This window comes from Phragmites australis, chromosome 14 (assembly GCF_958298935.1).
Source record: "Phragmites australis chromosome 14, lpPhrAust1.1, whole genome shotgun sequence".
NCBI classification, from domain to species: domain Eukaryota; kingdom Viridiplantae; phylum Streptophyta; class Magnoliopsida; order Poales; family Poaceae; genus Phragmites; species Phragmites australis.
The window spans coordinates 29,793,537-29,814,265 of NC_084934.1; the positions used below are offsets into that span (position 1 = coordinate 29,793,537).

A 20,729-nucleotide genomic window follows, 5' to 3' on the forward strand; every position below is an offset into this window, starting at 1 on the left:
TTAGCCCTTGCATGGTGCTTACCTTATGAGAAAACAGTAAGCGTCTATTTTTATAATTTTTTCTATCAGAGATTTATTTATTTAAATATTAATGTTAAAAAATATAAAAATAAAAACTCTTTTGTTTTACTGTCCAGCTTTTCAAAGCTTGCTCCAAGGCTTGATCCGGTCTGGCCTTTGAACAGGTGTAGACAGGTGGCTCATGAGGCTGTCTGTTTGGTTAGGGGTGAAAGGGAGTCGGACCAAATTTTAGCCGTGCGCTGACAATTTTGCCTCGCTGCATTTGTACTATTTTTTTTTTAATCCAAATCCCCCCCACGGTGCCGTGAGCTCGTGCTCATCTTCGTCGTCGTCCTCCGTTTTCCCTTCTCGTCTCCCTCCACCTCGGGATGGCGAAGCTGACCTCGGAGTTGCTGCGGCCGGTGGACGCGGCGCACGCGCTCGACGAGGCGGCGCTGCTGCGCTACGCGGCCGCCAACGTCCGGGGGTTCCCCGCGCCGACTCCCGCGCTGGTTCTCACCCAGTTCGGCCACGGCCAGTCCAACCCCACCTATTGCCTCGAGGCCTCCGCCCCCGGCGGAGGGACCAGGCGCTACGTGCTGCGGAAGAAGCCGCCCGGCGCCATCCTCCAGTCCGCACACGCCGTGGAGCGCGAGTTCCAGGTTCGATTTCATTTCCCCCCGCTCTTCTGCTCGGTCTCGATTCCATGCGCAGGCTAGCTGGCCGATGAAATGATGATCCCTTTAGTTCGACATCTCAACAAAAAGGGTGTGGATCTGATATGGTGGGTAGATGGGAGCTTGTGTTCCTAGAATCTTAAGCTTAGCCTAAGTCAAATATTCAGATTGGAATAGTGAATATACTGTTTTCCTGACACAGCAGAATTAGCTTCTGTAACTGTTTTCAGATTGGAATATTCTGAACCATCTCCCACTCATCAAACCCTGTAAATTCAGTTGAGTTGTGGAAATTATTCGGGTAATGTATGGTTGCTGCTAACTAGATAGTTTATTCTGCTGTGCTTATTGAGAGCAATTTAAATTGTCTAGCTGTGGCAATTTGGCTTAATTGTGCGCCTCAGTACAGGCAATGAAATGTGTGTTATGTAGCATTGCCTTCCTTCTGATAAGCATATGAGCTTACTCCATGAGTTGTTTTTCATCGGGAAGCAGGTTCTCAAAGCTCTGGGTGCTCACACAGATGTTCCCGTCCCAAAGGTTTATTGTCTTTGCACAGATGCAAGTGTAATTGGAACTCCTTTCTACATAATGGAGTATCTAGAAGGAATAATATATCCTGATAACAAGTTGCCGGTATGCTGCTTCTTCTGTATTCTTAGTCTTGTCCATTCTTCATAAATAGCTATGTACTTATTTAATGACCAGTTCATCGATTTGTTGTTATATTTGTTCCTGGGTAATGTTTAATATATACTGTATCTCATACAATTTAGACAATCAAGCAGTCATTTATTTAGCTTATTGTACCTTGTAGTGTAAATACAGGGTAGCCGTGCCTATATGCAATGTACTGATTCATGTTAATTTTGTGATTTTTATGCCTTTTTATTTTGCAGGGGGTAACTCCAACTAAAAGGCAGGCTGTATATTTTTCTGCTGCCAAAACTTTGGCTGCTATACACAAAGTTGATGTTAATGCCATTGGATTGCAAAAGTATGGGAAAAGAGACAACTATTGCAAAAGACAAGTAGGTGATAAGTAATCATATATCTTGCATGTTGATTTCCTCCTCCCTTCCTCTCCTTCCCACCCCCAGTCCCTCACCTTCTCTCCCTCGGAACATATTCATAAGTGGCAGTTATTTGTTTCTTCTTAGTCTGTAAGCGATATATATGTGCATTAATTTGCAACTATTTTTGCTATGTGAATGGATATTAGTGACAATTTACAGCTTGATCACTAAGTTGAATAAGAGATTTCTAGTTGTATTGATTTGTGTAACGCTAACTGTGAAACTCCATTTGCATTTCAAGATAGTTTATGTTTCATGTTTCAGGTAGAAAGATGGGAGAGGCAATATCTTTCATCCACTGGTGAAGGGAAGCCTGCACGTTATCAGAAGATGCTTGATCTAGCTCGTTGGCTGAAAAAACATGTACCAAAAGAAGATTCATCGGCAGGATTGGGAACTGGTCTCGTTCATGGTGATTACCGTGCTGATAATCTAGTTTTTCACCCAACAGAGGTTTGTGTTTTGGCATTGCAAGTATTTGTGCATTTGTCTGCCTAGGTTGTATAATTTGACTTCTTCCTTAAGATGATTATATCTGTTTCTATACAGGATCGTGTAATTGGTGTACTTGATTGGGAACTATCTACTTTGGGGAATCAGATGTGTGATGTGGCTTATAGCTGCTTGGTATGAAGTACATTCTTATTTTAATATTGTTAGACTTCAGCCGCCTATATTTTGTAATTAGTATAGCACATTCCTTTTACATCATGTTTGTTGTGCTATTGTTCTACTATGGTAGATCTTCAAATGTGATGCTGTTTGCTGTACTCATGGGGCAATACATGTTTCACTAACTATCACTTAGCTCAAGCTAGTTTCAAAGAAGAAACCTCATGTTGAGCCATCCTCCTCCCTGCGTGTCTACTCGAGGCAAGGCACCGAACTGGTAGGACAAGCACTCCAGTTCCTGGCCCAGCCTCCCCAACAGATCCTACATCACCTAAGACTCCAACTGAAGCTTTCATCTCTCAAGTGTCGAAACAAGTGGACGGCCTTCTTCCGCAACCCTTGATTGCCAAGCGTAGAAGGAAGGGACCGCCGCCTGGCTCGCTGCCACGGTGTAGCCGAAGGGTAGCAGGAACTGGGCCTTGGTCTCCGGGCCTTGATGTTAACATTGCTCAAAGAAGGGTCATGAAGCAGCTCGGGCTTATCTCGGACCTTGCCCAAGTTGACAAACAAGCGCAGGACGTCTATAGCAAACTGTACGAGAAGATTCTCTCCAGGACTCACCTAATGGCTTTGGCGGCCATTTTTGGTTGGTCCGCAGAGGATGTTGATAAGGTCAGGTCTTCTGATGACATTGCAGTGATCTCTTAAGTAGGAGTGCTGTTGTTCCCTGGTCGCTCCTTCTGTTGTTTTTACCAATGAATGCTTCAACCATTTTAATTTGGAATGCACGGGGTCTCAATATGGTCGCAAAACGTGATGCAGTACGGGATGTGGTTCTTTCATCAAGAGCAGACATTGTTTGATTGCAAGAAACCAAAGTGGCTGCCTTTACTCCCCGCCTCCTTTCTGTGCTTGGTTCAGAGTTTGATCAACATGTCGCCTTGCCGGCTGATGGTACACGGGTGGGGGGGGGGGGTATTCTCATCGCATGGAAGAGTACTGTTTGCCAAGTGCTTGGGTCCAGAGTGGATAATTTTTTGGTTTCAGTTCATTTCGCTGAACTAGAAGGAAACAATTGGTGGTTCACCGGGGTCTATGGACCACAGGAGGATGCCAATAAATTGCTTTTTCTGCTGGAGCTGCGTGATGTCCGTGCTCTTTGCACTGGACCATGGCTGCTTGCGGGAGATTTCAACTTAATTTACAAAGCCAAAGACAAAAACAATGCATATTTGAATAGAGCGATGATGGGTCATTTTCGTCGCTTACTGGATGATATTGAGCTCAAGGAAATATGTCTTCTTGGCCGGAAATACACATGGTCGAACGAACGGGATTCTTCGAATTTGGTCAGGTTGGACCGGACTTTCTGTACAGTCAATTGGGAAAACATCTTTCCTGATTCTATCCTCCAAAGCTTAGCATCTGCACTATCTGACCACTGCCCTCTCATTTTGGGTCTCAAAACCAATACATGTGGTAAGCGTCGGTTTCACTTCGAGAGTTTCTAGCCAACCCTGCAGGGGTTTCAGGAGGCAGTGCAACAAATTGGGCTGCTCTGGTTTCAGCTTCTTGCCCCGTCGAGCGGCTTTATATCAAGATGAGACGGCTGAGTAGGGGCTCCAAAGTTGGAGTCATCGGAAAGTTGGGCATGTTAAAACGCAGCTGGCCATGGCTAAAGAAATATTACACCGTCTCGAGATTGCTCGTGACTCTCGTCCACTTTCTTTGGAAGAGGATTGGCTTCGGCAAAAGCTGAAATTGCACTATCTTGGCTTGGCTTCTCTCGAACGTACTATTGCTCGACAACGGTCTCACATACTTTATCTCCATGAGGGCGACGCCAACACATCTTTTTTTCCATCAGCAAGCCAGGTATAGGAAAAGGAAAAACTTTATTGGGCAATTACAAGTGGGAGATCATTTTGTTACAAGCCAAGAAGACAAGCATGCTGCTGTTTTTGATTTTTTTTTCTCGGGTCTGTTTGGGACAGCCGAGCAGAGGGATATTACCCTTGATTTGAATTTGTTCCACCAGCAGCAGCAGGATTTGGAGAGCTAGGATGTTCTTTTCACCGAGGATGAGGTAGGGCGAACTATTTTAGATATGCCCCAAGATAAAGCTCCAGGCCCGGATGGCTTTACCGGGCGCTTTTTTAGGTCGTGTTGGCCGATTATCAAGGAGGATAGTATGGAAGCTCTGCTGGCCATTCAGCTTGGTCGTGGAAATAAATTGCATCTCCTAAACACAGCTTTTCTCACACTTTTGCCCAAAAAGGTGTATGCTTTTCAAGTTAAAGATCACCATCCTATTAGTTTGATTCACAATTTTGCAAAGCTGGTCACTAAACTCATGGCCAACAGATTAGCGACGAAGTTATCCTCAATGGTTTCTGTCAACCAAAGTGCGTTTGTCAGAGGCCGAAGTATACATGACAATTTCCTCCTTGTCCAACAAACAACCAAGAGTTTGCACAGATCCAAGGAGCCACACGTTCTTCTAAAGTTGGATATCTCCAAAGCCTTCGAGTCTGTCTCTTGGCCTTTCTTTTTGGAAGTGCTGCAACATTTGGGTTTTGGCCATCGTTGGTGTGACATGTTATGCATTCTTTTGGCTTCATCTTCCACTAGAGTGTTGTTGAATGGTGAACCGGGTGTTGAAATTGTGCATCACCGGGGTCTTAGACAGAGGGATCCTCTCTCCCCCATACTCTTCATTCTCGTCATGGACGTCTTCAACTCGTTAATCGCTCGAGCATGTCAGGGTGGATTCTGACAGCCTCTTGCTGCCCGCGGTATCCTACATTGGGTATCCTTGTATGCGGATGATGCGGTCCTTTTTCTTCGGCCAAGGAAAGAGGACCTTTACACATTTACTCCGGGTATTTGGTGCAGCCTCTGGCCTCAAAACAAACATCCTAAAGTGCTCAGTTACACCTATTCGGTGCCAGGATGAACACTAAATAAGGTGCTGTCCTGTGTAGTTAAAGAATTTCCTTGCTCTTATCTTGGCTTGCCACTATCAGTTGGAAAACCCACTAAAGCAGAACTCTAACCTCTTGTGGATAAAGTGGCTAATCATCATGGTCAAGGTAGTGCTCACTTCCGTTCCTATTTACCTCATGATTGCTTTTGATCTTCCTAAATGGGTTATCACGGCAATTGACAAGCGGAGATGAGGTTTTCTTTGGAAGGGGCAGGAGCAAGCTAATGGCGGCAATTGCCTAGTGGCTTGGTGGAGAGTTTGTCTCCCAATTAAGTATGGGGGCATGGGTATTCATAATCTGACCACTCTTGGTTGGGCCCTTCGTATGAAGTGGCTTTGGTTGCAAAAAACCGATCCTACCAGGCCTTGGTCCGGTATGCAAGTGCAGGTCCATCCTTGTGCTCAAGCAATGTTTTCTATGGCTAATGTAACCTTGGTTGGTAATGGAGTGGACACCAAGTTTTGGCCTGGTAGGTGGTTGCATGGTCGAACTCTAGCCGAGTTGCCCCCTAATCTTATTGATTTGATCCCTAAGCGAGCTATTAATCAAAGGACAGTTGCTCAGGGACTTGATAACCGCCGTTGGGTCTTTGATATAAAAGGCGCTCTAACAGTGCAAGCCATTGAGGAGTATTTGGTGGTGTGGGATTTGATGGAAGATATTGTTCTACAGCATGATGTGCAGTATCAGCACTCTTGGAAATTTTTTAGCTCGGGGACATATTCTTGCAAGTCAGCCTATAAAGCTTTCTTTGTGGGCACCATCAGGTTTGCGCCGTGGAGGAGGATTTGGAAATCATGGGCTCCGTTGCGCTGCAAATTTTTCATGTGGCTGCCCCTTCTCAATCGTTGTTGGACAGCTGGCAGATTAGCGAAACGAGATCTTCCTCATCCTCCCTGCTGCCCTCTTTGTGACCAATCTGATGAAACAATGCAGCACCTCCTTATCTCCTGTGTGGTGTCATGGCAAGTTTAGTTCTTTGTCTTCCGGCGGATTGGTCTCGAAATTCTAGCGCCACAATTTTATTTCAGCAAAATTCTAGCGCCAAAGTAGCCTGCTATATGTTATTAGTTTCTTTTAGTCAACTTGGTATGAATATTTGATCCTACAATTTTATTTCAGCAAGTTTACCTGTTCTACTGGCTGGTTAGTATAGTTGGTACTTGGTAGCAACCAAGAGATGCATTTGCGTGCATATAGCTTGAGCTGAACATTTTAGCTTTACGTTTTATTTTACTCTCGGATTCCTTCATGTTGGTTACAGTTGATACAGGGTACAGTTACAGTATGTTTAACAAGCATCCAGATCTACTACTACCTATTTCTTTCTGGGCCACATAAAATGGAGTTTTTTTTTTTACATGTCATTTTTATATTTGACTTGCTTGATAGGCATGACACATCAACGTGGAGGGAAATTGAAATTTGTGTGCTAGAAATCTTCAAAATGTTTTTGTGTAGTAGTTGCCCATGATTTATGTACCCTATGTTCCTTTCTAGTGCGTAGTGGTGACCATGAACAGAAACTGTGGCTAACCTGGTAAGAAAATAATATTTAGTTAAGATGTTTTGTCTTCAAACTCTTTAAGGCATGGACAAATGGACGTAGTGGATCTCTCTTCTATTGTAGTATCCTTCTAATGCAGGAAACGGCTCTGCTTTTTTATTATATATTTATGGTTGAGTATCACTGTCTCTGCTTTCCTACCACACCTTGTAACCAATAACTGAGAGTAAAGTGCACTGGCGGTCCGCAGTCCTTAAACGTGTACTGGTGTGTCACCTAGGTTCCTAAACTCTGAAAATACAGTTTTGGATCCCTAAACTTATTAAGGGGTTCATTTGATGTCCAAAATTCTTGGTCAGCATATACTCCACGGTGGCATCTAGTCAATTCGCCACGTAAGCACCCAAAGTGATTTGAAGTTCTTTGGATCTGCCATGACCCACTTGCAAGTTTGAGGACCCAAAACTGCATTTTGGGAGTTCATGGACCCAAGTGACATAGCCGCACAAGTTTAAGGACCGGCAATGCATTTTACTCTTTATCTTGATTGATACATAAATATCATTTTGGTCACTTTTTTTTGTTATAATGGTAGGCTACTCGTTTGTGCTGACTGTGATGACTTTTCCATGCAGCCATATATTATCGATGCAACACCCACTGAAAGGACTTCTTACGGAGGGTTTCAACATATTGGTGTTCCAGACGGTATTCCTCAACTGGAAGAATACCTTGCTGTATACTGTTCTTTCTCTGTAAGCATCAAGTACCCATTTTGAGACTGTTGAATGGATAAGCCACATTCTACTCGCTGTTTTTTCCCTCTCTTATTCTAAAATACTTCTCAGGTAAGACCCTGGCCTGCTGCAAATTGGAAGTTCTATGTTGCCTTTTCGCTGTTTCGTGGGGCATCTATCTATGCAGGAGTATATCACAGATGGACTATGGTACGTGTCTTTAACTTCTGAAAGCTGGAATCCAAGCCTGCTTATCTTTTCTCATTTACTTGAACTGGCACACAGGGTAATGCTTCAGGTGGTGAGCGTGCTAGATTTGTTGGCAGTGTTGCTAACGCCATGGTTGACTGTGCCTGGGATTTCATAAATAGAGAAAATGTCCTGCGAGAACAGCCTTCTAGGGGTAATTATGTTTAGTAACCTCATCTCAACAACCTCCTGCTGTATAGTGTATTCTTGTTTGTGGGCAGGCTATTTATGTTTTGACTGTTGCTTCTATGCTCTCCCAGACACATTGTTAATGGTGGAGAGTAGTGAATGGTTGCAAATCAGACTCTCAACTAGCTTTAAAATTTGCGATCTTCACTGTTTGGGAGAACATAGAAGCACTATTCTTATGTTTTGAACTTCAAGTTTCTCCAAGGTTTTTGCTTTGCAAAGTACATGGAAAATACAGTTATAATTCCTTTAAAATCTAAGGCACTTTTGTGTTGTTAGTTGACCATCCTTTGCTTTCAATATTAGGTTTTCATGTCTCAGAAGCTCCATGGCAAGAATTTCGCAGAGAGCAGGAAGGTTCAACTTCCACAAAGGATCAAGGCAAATTTGTTCCTAGCGAAAAGGTTATGCAGCTTCGAAAGAAATTAATGAAGTTTATCGAAGATCACATATACCCAATGGAGGGTGAATTCTACAAACATGCACAATCAACGTCAAGATGGACAATTCATCCAGAAGAAGAAAATCTTAAAGCATTGGCAAAGAAGGAGGGCCTATGGAACTTGTTTATTCCCGTATATTTTTTACTTTGAAACCCTTCATATTTACATTATCCAGAAAATTCAACACATTATGTTTCTTTCATTAGGAATGTAGGGTGCATTTGTTTTGTAGTTGATTCATCTATGCGAATTATGATTGTTGATCTGCAGCTAGACAGTGCAACTAGAGCTAGAAAGCTACTGTTTGAGGACCAGTCTCTTGTTTCTCCTGGAAGTTCGAATGATCTTTTGCTGGGTGCGGGTCTCACAAATCTTGAGTATGGATATTTGTGTGAGATTATGGGACGTTCGGTTTGGGCTCCACAAATATTTAACTGTGGTGCACCTGATACGGGTAACATGGAGGTAAGACAAAATTGTCTCCATTCTTTTATAAGGAACATTGGTTTATGTTGCTATAGTTGGCTTAAGAATTACAGAGGCAGTCACTGGATCTAGCCCCATTAATCAAGCATATTTGGAGAAACAACTGTTTTCTTGAAATGTCTGCCCCTCGTACAATTTGAATTTTTTTTATGGTCTTCAATAGATCATGACTAGCAATATCCTCTTGATCCTGCAGTTTTTTTTTTCTTTTTTGGTATCTCTTGGAAAATGTTTATGTTTAGAGTGCAATTCTATCTTACACTATTTTCTACCTGTATATATGAAAAGTAGATAGTATTTTTTACGTTATTTCTTTCAAACGGGTCTTGTTATCTTTAGTATGCTAATTATCTGTAGAAGAAGCTTCAAACACATCTTCCGGTTTGAGTGATCTATTTCAGTCAGCATGAATAATTTGTTACCTGAAAATCTATTACAGGTCCTGCTGAGGTATGGCACTAAGGAGCAACAGAAGCATTGGCTAATTCCTTTATTGGAAGGGAAAATTCGTTCTGGATTTGCAATGACAGAACCACAAGTTGCATCTTCAGATGCAACAAATATAGAGTGCTCAATATCCAGGTAATAAAAGGAGAAAATGTTGACTGGCATGTCAACGGTGTTCTTTTTGGCTGTTAATATTTCATTACCTGTGGTTGCTTCTCTTTTCTCACTCTTTAGTACAAGCTATTCTCTAGTTAAGAGCTACTATGAGTTGAGAAATGAGAATGCATATAAATTCCTACTGTGACCAACCTTTTTTTGCCTGTTTTTATCTGGAAAGTAAAATAAAAGCTCTAAATATAGTTTATGTTGCATGATATGCCATCCTCTTCTGGTAGTTTAAATAGGCAGCATCGCCTTTTTTTTTTAACTTTGTGCATTATGTGTACTTATGAGTTTTTATTTTTTTCTTCCCAACAGGCATGGAGATTTCTATGTGATAAATGGAAGGAAATGGTGGACCAGTGGGGCTATGGACCCTAGGTGTGAAATCCTGATATTAATGGTAACTTACATCTATTGATGAAAGTTGTGCTGTGAGTGATGCATATTTCTGTTCTAATGCTGAAGGTGTTCGTTTCATCCAGGGGAAGACAGATTTTTCTGCACCTAAGCATAAGCAACAGTCAATGATTTTAGTGGATATCAACACTCCTGGGGTGCAGATAAAGAGACCGCTATTAGTCTTTGGTTTTGATGATGCACCTCATGGACACGCAGAGATTACTTTTGAGAATGTGCGTGTTCCGGTAACAAATATCCTGCTTGGGGAAGGAAGGGGTTTTGAGATTGCTCAAGTAAGTAGTGCCTTGCTGTTATTACCATTGTTATTACTATAACTTGTACCTCTTATGTCATATTTAGATGCTTTGCAGGGAAGACTTGGTCCTGGAAGATTACATCATTGCATGCGGCTAATAGGGGCAGCAGAACGGGGCATGAACCTGATGGTCGAGAGGGCCTTAAGTAGGACCGCATTTGGAAAGAGGATTGCACAGCATGGATCCTTTTTATCAGACCTTGCAAAGGTATGGCCTCTTTGATTGCTTACATGGGTCGTTTCTAAAGCTCTGAATTGAAAAATAAATTCATGTACTTCACAATCTCCTCGTTTCCATATCCTGCATGATCTATATATCACGTTCTCTTTGTTTTTATGGGAGTTGAAATATTTCTCTGTTACAAATTTTAGTACGGATGGTGTTCCGTGGTCTGGACATTAACATCTCAACTTATCACGCCAAATTGAGCTGATTGCATTTGTTGCGTTATTGTTTTTTTTGTGAGGTTATATATCCAGCATGTGGAGACCAGTTAGTGTCAGGGAACATGGCAATCACTTTAAGAATGATCCAATTTTAACCTGTAGCTTTTTCTCTCATGTGTTATGTTCATTGCATTCCTCTAACATTGACGTGGAATGCAGTGTCGGATTGAACTGGAGCAGGCTAGACTTTTGGTGCTAGAAGCGGCCGATCAACTTGATCGACTTGGGAACAAGAAAGCTCGTGGCATCCTCGCTATGGCCAAGGTGAACCAAACTTCAGCACCTTCTTTTCAATCGTTGTAGCAACAAAGATTCAGTGAATGTGGCCTCCGTGTAGGTGGCAGCTCCAAATATGGCCCTGAAGGTGCTTGACATGGCAATGCAAGTTCATGGCGCGGCTGGTCTCTCATCTGACACGGTCCTATCGCACTTATGGGCAACCGCTAGGACACTGCGGATTGCCGACGGACCCGATGAAGTTCATCTCGGTACAATCGCGAAGCTGGAACTGCAAAGAGCTAGGTTGTAAGAACAGGGAGAAGTACAGTTTCGAGAATAAATGAAGGAACAAGAACCTTTGAGCAAGGTTAGGAAATGGCTGCATCTCAGGTAGATAGAGTGATTAAATAACGGCGTTAAATTCGTCAATGTTGTACGCTTGTACTCCGACTGTTAGGCATGTTAATGGCATTGTTATCTGTCTACGAAACTGATTATGGCTCTTCAATCTTTGCCCTGTTTGAACTGGGATCAGCAGCACCCTTGAGGTCTGATCTGAACATTGTCAGTGACGTATGTGCATTTTTTGTACAGCAGAGATGAATCAGAAGCAATGAGAGGTCGACAGGTTGTATGCTCATAAAAATGAAGCAGTGAGGTTATCCTCTTCCATGACTAGCCTTCGGCCATTGTAGATTTTAACCAAGAATCATAGTATGAAAACAGATGTAGTAACAGCAGCTCTAGCTTTCAGGGTTACTAGAAACTATCCAACCTACTGAGCTGAACCACCCTTATTCCAAAAAGATGCAAACTACGTATCAACCATGGACCAAAAAATGCCCATATCGATGGAGAGAAGCAGCTCATGCATTCTATTCTAGCTCAAGCCCAAGGCGTAGGGGAAGGAGCTGGAGTTCAGCCACAGGTCGCCCTGCACGAAGTTGAGCACGGTGAAGTTGCTCGCGTCGGAGGCGTTTGTGAGGACATGGTACCCGGGCCACGCCACCCTCGCCGACGTGTTGGCGCCGGGGCCATGGTTCATGTACTCGGCGTAGTAGAGCGTGTCGAGCGTGACGCTGTCGTTCCACTCGAGCCAGCCCCTGGGGTGGATGAGGCTCTCCATCTTGGTCTGCATGTACACCGTGCGCGAGTAGGCCTTCCACGGCCGGCCGAGGTACGACGAGAAGTTTGCCTGCACGGGGATAAGGTCGGCGGCGGCGGCGACCTTGCCGCCCTGGATGGCGATCCCCGTGTTCTGGTTGGGGTCCTCGCGCCCCTGCGCGGTGAATACGTTCTTCTGGTTGGGGTCCGGGCGGCGCGCGTAGAGGTTGCAGTTCTGGAGCACGACGGCGGCGTCGCCGAAGATGAAGTCGACGGTGCCGTAGACGTCGCAGTCGCGGTAGAACTGGCGCAGCGAGTGCGCGTACAGCGTGTCCTGGTACCCCGCGAAGCTGCAGCGGTAGAACGCCGACAGGTCCGCGTTCACGCGCAGCGCCACCGCCTGGTGCTTGCTCGGCCCCGCCGCGTTCTCCACCGTGAGGTCCCGCGCCAGGAACCCCGTGCCCACCACCGCTGCAAGCAATGTCATCGTTTGTTCAAGTGCATCTATCAGTTTTTTTATTTGCCACTGATCAAACAAGCCGAAAATCTCTATGATTTCTGGTCTAATTTGTACCGTGTTGACTTGGAGCTATTGCACATTGTGCTGTGGTACATGTATGACACAGTTGTGTCATGTGGTGCAGCCGTACGTACGCTGGCGACAGGTGCAACACGGCTAAAATGAAAAAAATAGATAATATACGTCACCGTATTTACTAAAAGAAACAATATATTAGTGTATTTATAAATCTAGTACTCATGTGTATTCAGCTCTTGAGGTATCGAATACAGCTCGGCCTGCTGCACCCGTTACTTCCTGTCTCTGCTTTCAGCGTGTCGTGACGTCGTGTCATCTCGCCCGTACGATGCATTACCTTCACCGACACGTACCAACAGGCGAAAGTGGCGTGCCAACCACACGTCCTCACCGTCTGGTGCTGCCGGCCAAACGTTTGGTGCCGGAGTTAAGGTTCCCCAAGCCGAATCTATCATCATCGATCGATCCCGGGCCAGGCAATGGCAGTGCGTTTGTGTCCAGCAACCGCGACAAAGCCACAGAGGAGCCGGTCGGTTAGGCCATTGGTATGGTAGTGCCGAGTCTCTGCTCGCGGCCCACGCTACTCCGTTGGTACGGCTAGTGTCGGCTTGCCGTTGTACCTTCGCTACGGTGGCATCTTGTTCAGCCGCAGAAAGAAAGCATTCAGGATGCAAGAGGAATCCTGGACACTACACTAGCGTACCTAGTTGCTGCAGGATTGAGTGTTGGGTGATTCGGCCTACAGTGATCAATCTGTCGGTGCCTACATGTCTTCTCTTATGTGAGAGAGGGGGAAAAATAGAGCTTGAGCCATCCCCACAGGGACGAGATTAGAGAGACCAATCATCATCCACCCAACAGAAAAAGAGACAAGAGGATCGAGAAAGAAAAGAAGGGAGCCCAGCTAGATAGTACATACTAGCAGCACAAAATGGTCTCTCCCACAGAAAGGCATTCCATTCCATGGTGTTTATAATTGGCTGGCAGCCTATGTAGAAGCGGTTGAAGGTGAAGGCACTCAGATATCTCGCTTTGGTCATCATCTCGACTTGCGGTCGCCGGGCAGGGCACGGCACGGCAGACGCGCGCGCGTAAATGGGCGCTGGGTCTCACCAAACCATTCCCGTGCTGCATAACTCCAAACGCCACGGAGCAAGGAGCGTGTACTGTACTGGCAAAATAATAGTATAACTGTATAAGCAAGCAGCTTGCTTGCACTGACAAAAGCCTCCTGACTCGTGCTGTGTGCCTTCAATTCGCAAGTGCAGGCACACGGACAGACGAGGACCTGCACCGGGCTTTTTAAGCTGTTTCGGCACACAATAAAAGCTGGGTAAGTGGGTAGGTATCAGGTGATGCCTCATAGTTTAGTATGCTGCCTTCCAGCTTGGATTACTGACCTGTATAATCAATTTAAGTTGCTTCTGTTTTGAAGGAAATCAAATTATGTCGCTCTTGTCGTGGCCAAATCCGGGGTGCGGTAGCAGTACAATGTAATGTTGAAGCTGAGCAGTGTGTCCAGTCGCTGACACTTGAAACTCGTGATAGTGAGCTCTAGTAAAATCATCCAAGCCATGAGGTGATGGAACAGGGAGTGGCTCATGCAATCATCGAATTGTACTGTGCTCCTACTTTTTTTGGTACTCATGGCGCGCAGGAACTTGACTCTGCAAATCTGCAATGTCAAATCTTTCTAGCGGTAGCGGACGATGAAGTTGAAATGGCGAGTGAGGTACGGAATTCATGACAGAAATCGCCAATCTAGCTGCAGCCTAAAAGGTAGCAAGGCATGTACGACTCTTTCACGAGTGGTCATTCTTGCTAGTGCAGCTGTGCTCTTCCTCGTCCAAATTTATCATCTGACACCTAACTTCAGTAAGGGACGCAGGATGAACTGTTGAAGGGGCTCATCTTCTTCTTCCTTTCCTTTTTCTCTCCCTTCTATCCCTCCTTCCTCTCCATGGAACACCATCCCAGCTTGATTGATTGCCCATGGCAGAGACTTTGTAGAAGCAGGAAAAACTGAGTGACAGTACCTGTCTCCTACACTAGAAAGGAACGCGATAATCTAGCTAACTAGTCGCGTTAAACTACTAATGCGTCGTCAGGTTAATTAGAGGAAGACGTACAAAATGTAATGTAGTGAGATGAGTGGTTGACCGACTGACCTAGTGTGGCGGAGCGGAAGGTGGTGTAGTTGTCGACGAAGTTCCGGCTTGCCTTGATGACCGTCTTCCACATGCCGTCGCCGACGAACATGATGTTGGTCTTCTCGCTCCCCACCTCCACGTTCTCGAAGTAAGCTCCCGCCTTTATATAGATCACGTACCGCGTCTCGCTGTTGTTCGGCGCCGCCGCCACCGCCTCGCTCACCGTCGTGAAGTTGCCGCTCCCGTCCTTCGCCACCACCAAGTCCGCAGCCGGAACACCACTCCCGGGCGCCTGCTGGAGCCGCCTCCGGTCCCCCGCCGGCACCCACGACGGGAACCCGCGACGGACCTGGCCGTAGCCCTCGAACGCCTCCCCTCGCCCTCGGCGGCGTTGCGGGAGGCGGCGCAGCATGGCGAGGGAGTTGGACACCAGGTGCGCCACGTGGTAGATGCGGCCCTGGATGTAGGGCCGGACGCGCCCGTCCTCCGAGGCGGACGGCCCCGCGAAGCCGTCCAGGCAGGTGTACTGGTTGGTCATGGCCGCCGAGAGCACGGTCTGCACTCCCACGACGGACTCCTCCGCAGTGTGGTTCCCGGTCGAGAGCTCGGCGGCCGCAGTGCCGAGCTGGTCCAGCGTGTGCCCGAACAGCTCCAGGCAGTCGGACAGCGCGAGGCGGTCGCGCAGGCGCAGCCCAAGCGGCCGGCGGAGGTAGGACGAGCAATTGGACGAGGACGCGCGCACCGCGGCCGCCGCGCGCCCCACGACGTCGGAGATCACGTCCCGGAGCGGCTTCTGCGCGAGGTCGGGGATGGTGGCGAGCGTCGACGCGCACACGTCGCGGTGCAGCGTGCCGGCGCAATGCCGGTCCACGGCGGCCGCGTGCTCGGCGGCGTCCGCATTGGCATTGTTGCCATCGTCGAGAAGCACTCGTTCGCGGTGTTCATCGGCGGTGGACGCGGCCACGGCGAATGCCTTCTGCGTGGCGAAGAAGCCGAGCAGCAGGAGAAGGACAGAGAGGGAGAGGAAGGTGGCGGTGAGGGGAAGCTTGGCTGCCGCTTTCTTGGCTCCCGCGGTCGGAGGTGGCATTTTGTGGTGGGATCACTGTGTATGTGTGAGAGAGAGAGACGCGACAAGGACAGTGTGAGTGAGGAGCGTATGATCGGAGGAGCTGAGCTTTTATAGCAGTTTTAGACTTTTAGTGATTTAGGGTTTATTTGTCAGAAGTTTTAGAGTGAAATTAGTGAGAACTTGGTTAAATAACAGTTTTTAGGTTTTAGTTTCTAGAGTTATTTCTGAAAATAAATTAGATGCTGAGAAAAAAAACTAATTTTCACTGATTTACTTCCCTTGCAGAATCATTTCCAGCTAAGTAATCATTTTCTCCGGAGAATCACTTCCTATGTAAAATTTGAATCACGAGAAACTCTACCAAACAGACTCTTACGCTACCTTGATCAGCAACATCCAATTAGATATGGAATTTAGCGAATCTTTTAGCTAGATTTTCATATTATCCGGTGCACATTGGCTAAGCTTTCAGCTGCCATGGTACCGATATTTCATCATCAGCATTTCCGTTTGTAGCATCAGTACTTGTAGTATATCACTCAATCCTTTCTCAGTCAAAGATATTTCGATTTGATCAATTTATGTCTTACTGGATGACATCGACAATGGAGAGTTTATTATTGCAAGACAATGCACGATCGAACTGGTGTCATCTGCTGGATTTCTAGACTAGTTCTGGTAGTAGTGTAAAAGCAGATCCAACCAAGCTAACGATTGCCTCAACAATAGATAGCTTTCTCAAAGATTTTTTTTGGGAAAGCTAGGTCGTCACTGGCATTGCAAAGTACAAATTCAGTCAAAGATGCGAGCAAATGGTCGGCCTTATTAATCGTCATGGGGTTGCTTTTGTGATGAACTCGCGGTCCAATGCTCTCCATGCATTTGATCTAGTGCCTGTGGAGAAGCGAAGAACAGCCCATGTTCCTTTGGAAGAGGAAGGGAGTTCGTCTCCTCCTCCTCCTGCCGGAATTGTGTATGTAGTTTGGGTGAGCAGGAGTATGAATTAACTAGAATGAACAGAACTGTCCTGACTCCTGAAGGATGCAAATGAGCAGCAATGGACACACAAGATAAGGTGTCACGAGCGTCTTCAACAGCGTGCAAAGATGCCGAAACACGTTCATATCTCTTCTTTCTCTGTTTTTTTTTCTTACTCCCTCAGTCCATCTGTGTACAGATACGACTCGCGTATTCGAGTTTTTGACTTTGCTAGGGTCCTTATTTGGAGAGAGATGTCGCAAATGTCAAAACGGGCACGTGAAACAGATTCCTATATGTATATGCCGGCCATGCCGGCATGTCTGAATGCTGACGAGCTCGGTAAGATTAGATCGACATATGACTGTGGGTGTCTATTTTTTGGGCAGGGCCTGTTCTTGGTCGTGTCGTTTGTAAGATGAGCAGAATTGTTGAGACTGGAGATAGCAAGCCAGCCACATTCACCCCACCAAATCTGCTACATCGTCCAAGAGAAGAAACGAGATGAACATGTGTGCGCGCAGTGATGCAAGATTCTCGGCCTATCCCTTTTGCCCCATCCAGCCCGAGCTTTTCCACGATAGAGAGATGCTTCGAGATTGATATCAGTTGCATTTGCATGCAGAAACAGCACAAGATGTCAAGAACTCTGCAACTGCAAGATCCGGTTCGTGTCCACAGGGCTAAGATCAGAAGCCGACTTTGTATGGCATGCAGACATGCAGTTTACGCTTTGCTGAGTCATGGAATCATTATGGATTAAAATTTCAACAAAAATTCATGAATTTTGGAGGAAACAAAATATCTATTTTGAGAATTTTCTTTTACTGACATGTAAAACTCTTCTTGGAACTCACATAGGACAGGACGAAAAATGATTGAAATTTCGACGAAAATTTACGAATTTCAACCATTTCAATTCACCTACCGTTGCATTTCTCCCGAGATCATCATCAGGTTCCCATATACACTGAGAGTGAGAGGCACAGCAACCATGGAGAGAGAAGAAAGGCAGCCAAGAAACAGAAGTTGCCTTCGTCCTGGCTCCAACATAACAACGGGCGACGAGTGCTCACATCACATGCGAATGTATCTGCTGCCGTCCTGCACACTCCATTACTACAGCTGCCCTGTCCTGCTGTCCATAGCAGGCACAAAGACCTCCAGCTTTTCTCCACGAATAAAAAGCAGGCCCGGGCCAACGCCGAAAGACTTCGCCCCTCACTTGTACATCGCCTCAAGAGCCGAAGGGCAGACCTTGAGGGAAGCCATCGAAAATAACTCATGGATGTGAAACCTTTCGCGCGTGTGTCACCACATTGCAGAATTCATGTGGTTGTGGATAGCACCACATCAGATCCAGCTAGACACCACGTTAAAGATGATATCACTTAGAAGCTTATGAAACATGACAAGTACACGACGGCGTCAACATACAAGGCTTGGGATCAACATAAACCAATTTCCAGCCGTTGTTTTGGAAGGCTTGGCCCCCCTTAAGTGCAAGTTTTTTTCGCGTGGCTTGCGAACCAGAATAGAATGTGGACCTTAGACAGACTAGCTAAGAGAGGATGGTCTTCCAACATGGGGTGCATTCTTTGTAGGTGCGCAAAGGAGACCGGTCACCATCTCTCCGTGGAGTGCAGGTTCACAAAGCGCATATGGCAGGGCCTATCGCAATGGGTGGGGCAGCCGCGCATCCGGCCATGCTGCTGGCCGGCTTCCTCGTCGGTTCATCAATGATGGACACAGATGGCCTCCATGCTAAACACGCCGAAAAGAGGGCTTAAATCGCCGCTCATCCTAGTTTGCTGGGAAATTTAGAAGGAGAGGGACAGCAGGACCTTCAACCACAACGAACATCCCACAAGTGTCGTGCTGCAGACAATCCGTGATGAAGCCTTAACCGTCTGATTAGGCAAGAGTAGTGTCTGTGTTTACTTTTTTGCTGTTTTTTCTTTCTAAGCCTTCTTTGGCTCCGCTTGTTGCCCATGAGGCTTTCTCCTCGTCAATATAAATAGACAGATCTCCTGCGCCGGCCGGGGGAGCCGGCGCCTCGAGCAGTTGCTAGTATCATTTTGGACCTGACTCCGGCGCTGTCCGATGTGCTAGCCTTGTTGTGCTGTGCAGTTCACAACGGTCTAGAAAATGGCTCGCACTCCCGCGCGCTCGCCGAGATGCTGGCGCGGCGCGAGGAAGAAGGGAACGCTGAGACCCGCGCGCCCTGGGGCAGCTGAAGAGGCGCAACAGAGTTCACTCGCCTGCGCTGCTTTCCGCCTACATTGTGAAGTGTCCAACGTACTAACATAGTGTAAAAATTTCTACTACATCTGGAATCTGTGTACGTATATAGCACGGAGTACATAAGATGGATTGATGTTTGCTTCGGAACATTATCAACATACAGTCACCGAGCTGAATGATCGTTTGTTCCACAGCTTTGGCGGGTCGAGCTCTTGAGATTAACGAACACCTCTAGACTAGAATTACAGTACACACATGAAAGAGACGATAATGAATCTTTGAACAATCACCAGCTGCACATAATGCCATACGGAATTATCTAGCTTAATCTGAAGAAAGAAACTAGGAGTATAGATTAATCTGAACTCATATGATCTTTGGTCAGTTTTGTAGAAATCGGAGAAACAGAAGGTGATACGTGAATATGCTACAAGACTCGGAAGAATGGTGATGGAGATAACCAAAGTGTAAGCAGGATGTAATGGAGGACGAAGGGTGATTACAGCAAGCTGAAGCTAGAGTAAACAAGAAAAGAAAAGATGATGACATACAGTTTTATTTTGGAGGTGATTTTAGTTGCGGTGTGAACAAATCCATCATGAGCAGTGATGGTGGTTCTTTTGCGTCTAAATCTTTTTGATTGGCATTAGCTAGCTTACATTTTGCTCCTTGTAGCTACTATTTTGGCGTGGTGCCTTTTTGTAATTCGTTTTATCCTTTTCAAGTTATGAACTTGTTGTTTCAAGACAACCAGTGATGTTTGATTTCATTAATTGAAATCAGGTTCATCCCATATTACAAAAAGATTAATCTGAACTAGCCGGAATAAAGCATAGCCTATATACATGTACGTCATCCCATATTAAAAAAAGATTAAGCTGGAGGCTGTTACTTGGTAGCCACGGGGGCACGGCAGAGCGGACACGTCGTGTTGACCCGGAGCCACGTCGCGATGCACTCCTCGTGGAACCCGTGCCCGCACCGCGGCAGCAGCCGCCCGGCCTCCCGCTCCCCGAACTCCGCCAGGCACACCGCGCACTCCGCCCTCTCCGCGCCGGCTGACGCCACGGGAACGAACACCGGGAGCAGCGACAGCGGCACGCCCCGCGAGATCGGCAGTGTCGACGGAGCCGCTGCCGGGGACGATGAGGGGGATGCGGCCGCGGCGCTCGCGGCGGCCTCCTTGTTGTACAGCCAGAGGAAGCGGCCGGTTAGGTAGAGGAACAGGAAGACGATGCCGGCGGCCGTGATGCCCGACGCGCCGACGTGGGAGAGCGTCCAGTCCGGCGGCGGGCTGCTGCCGACCGGGGCAGGGTCAGGAGCATGATCGATGCCGTCCATGGCTGGCAAAAGTTGCATCTCGGAAGGATTAGAGTCCAAGCAGCTTCTTAAATATCTCGAGGACATCTGCGTGCAAGGTGGCTGGTTTGATCAGATATGGCGGGCCTGCCTTTTAAATGGTGTTGCTGATCATGTTTTCGTTAGAATTTGCTGGTGGTTAGACTCATCCTAATATTTTATTAGGATAAATTTTAATTAATTATATTTTATATTGGCTTTTTATTTAGGTATTTAATTTTTATAATAATATGATTTTTTTCCTAAGCCTATATTTGATATGGATATTTCTTTTTCTATTCTAACCCTAATTTTAATTATTATTTATTTTATTTTATTTGGAATCTCTATTTAG

General features: G+C 46.2%; 3 protein-coding genes across 3 annotated transcripts; 1 reads left to right on the forward strand and 2 right to left on the reverse strand.

Annotated features, from left to right (window-relative positions):
• Positions 1 to 287: 287 nt before the first annotated feature.
• LOC133891275 (probable acyl-CoA dehydrogenase IBR3) lies at positions 288 to 11,478 on the forward strand. The gene is made up of 16 exons (XM_062331985.1): positions 288 to 662; positions 1,173 to 1,313; positions 1,577 to 1,708; positions 2,018 to 2,206; positions 2,303 to 2,380; positions 7,495 to 7,614; positions 7,708 to 7,806; positions 7,882 to 7,999; positions 8,341 to 8,609; positions 8,748 to 8,942; positions 9,403 to 9,545; positions 9,888 to 9,972; positions 10,055 to 10,264; positions 10,343 to 10,495; positions 10,894 to 10,998; positions 11,072 to 11,478. Exons 1-16 carry the CDS (start codon positions 390 to 392, stop codon positions 11,261 to 11,263), a joined length of 2,502 nt encoding a protein of 833 aa, XP_062187969.1. The 5' UTR covers positions 288 to 389; the 3' UTR covers positions 11,264 to 11,478.
• Positions 11,479 to 11,573: 95 nt separating this feature from the next.
• On the reverse strand, positions 11,574 to 15,885 carry LOC133891276 (pectinesterase-like). The gene is made up of 2 exons (XM_062331986.1): positions 14,764 to 15,885; positions 11,574 to 12,528 (listed from the first exon to the last, which is right to left on the reverse strand). Exons 1-2 carry the CDS (start codon positions 15,830 to 15,832, stop codon positions 11,834 to 11,836), a joined length of 1,764 nt encoding a protein of 587 aa, XP_062187970.1. The 5' UTR covers positions 15,833 to 15,885; the 3' UTR covers positions 11,574 to 11,833.
• A 4,039-nt stretch (positions 15,886 to 19,924) lies between these two features.
• LOC133890417 (RING-H2 finger protein ATL64-like) lies at positions 19,925 to 20,377 on the reverse strand. The gene has a single exon (XM_062330791.1). The coding sequence runs from the start codon at positions 20,375 to 20,377 to the stop codon at positions 19,925 to 19,927; it is 453 nt and encodes a 150-aa protein (XP_062186775.1).
• Between the last annotated feature and the right edge of the window lie 352 nt (positions 20,378 to 20,729).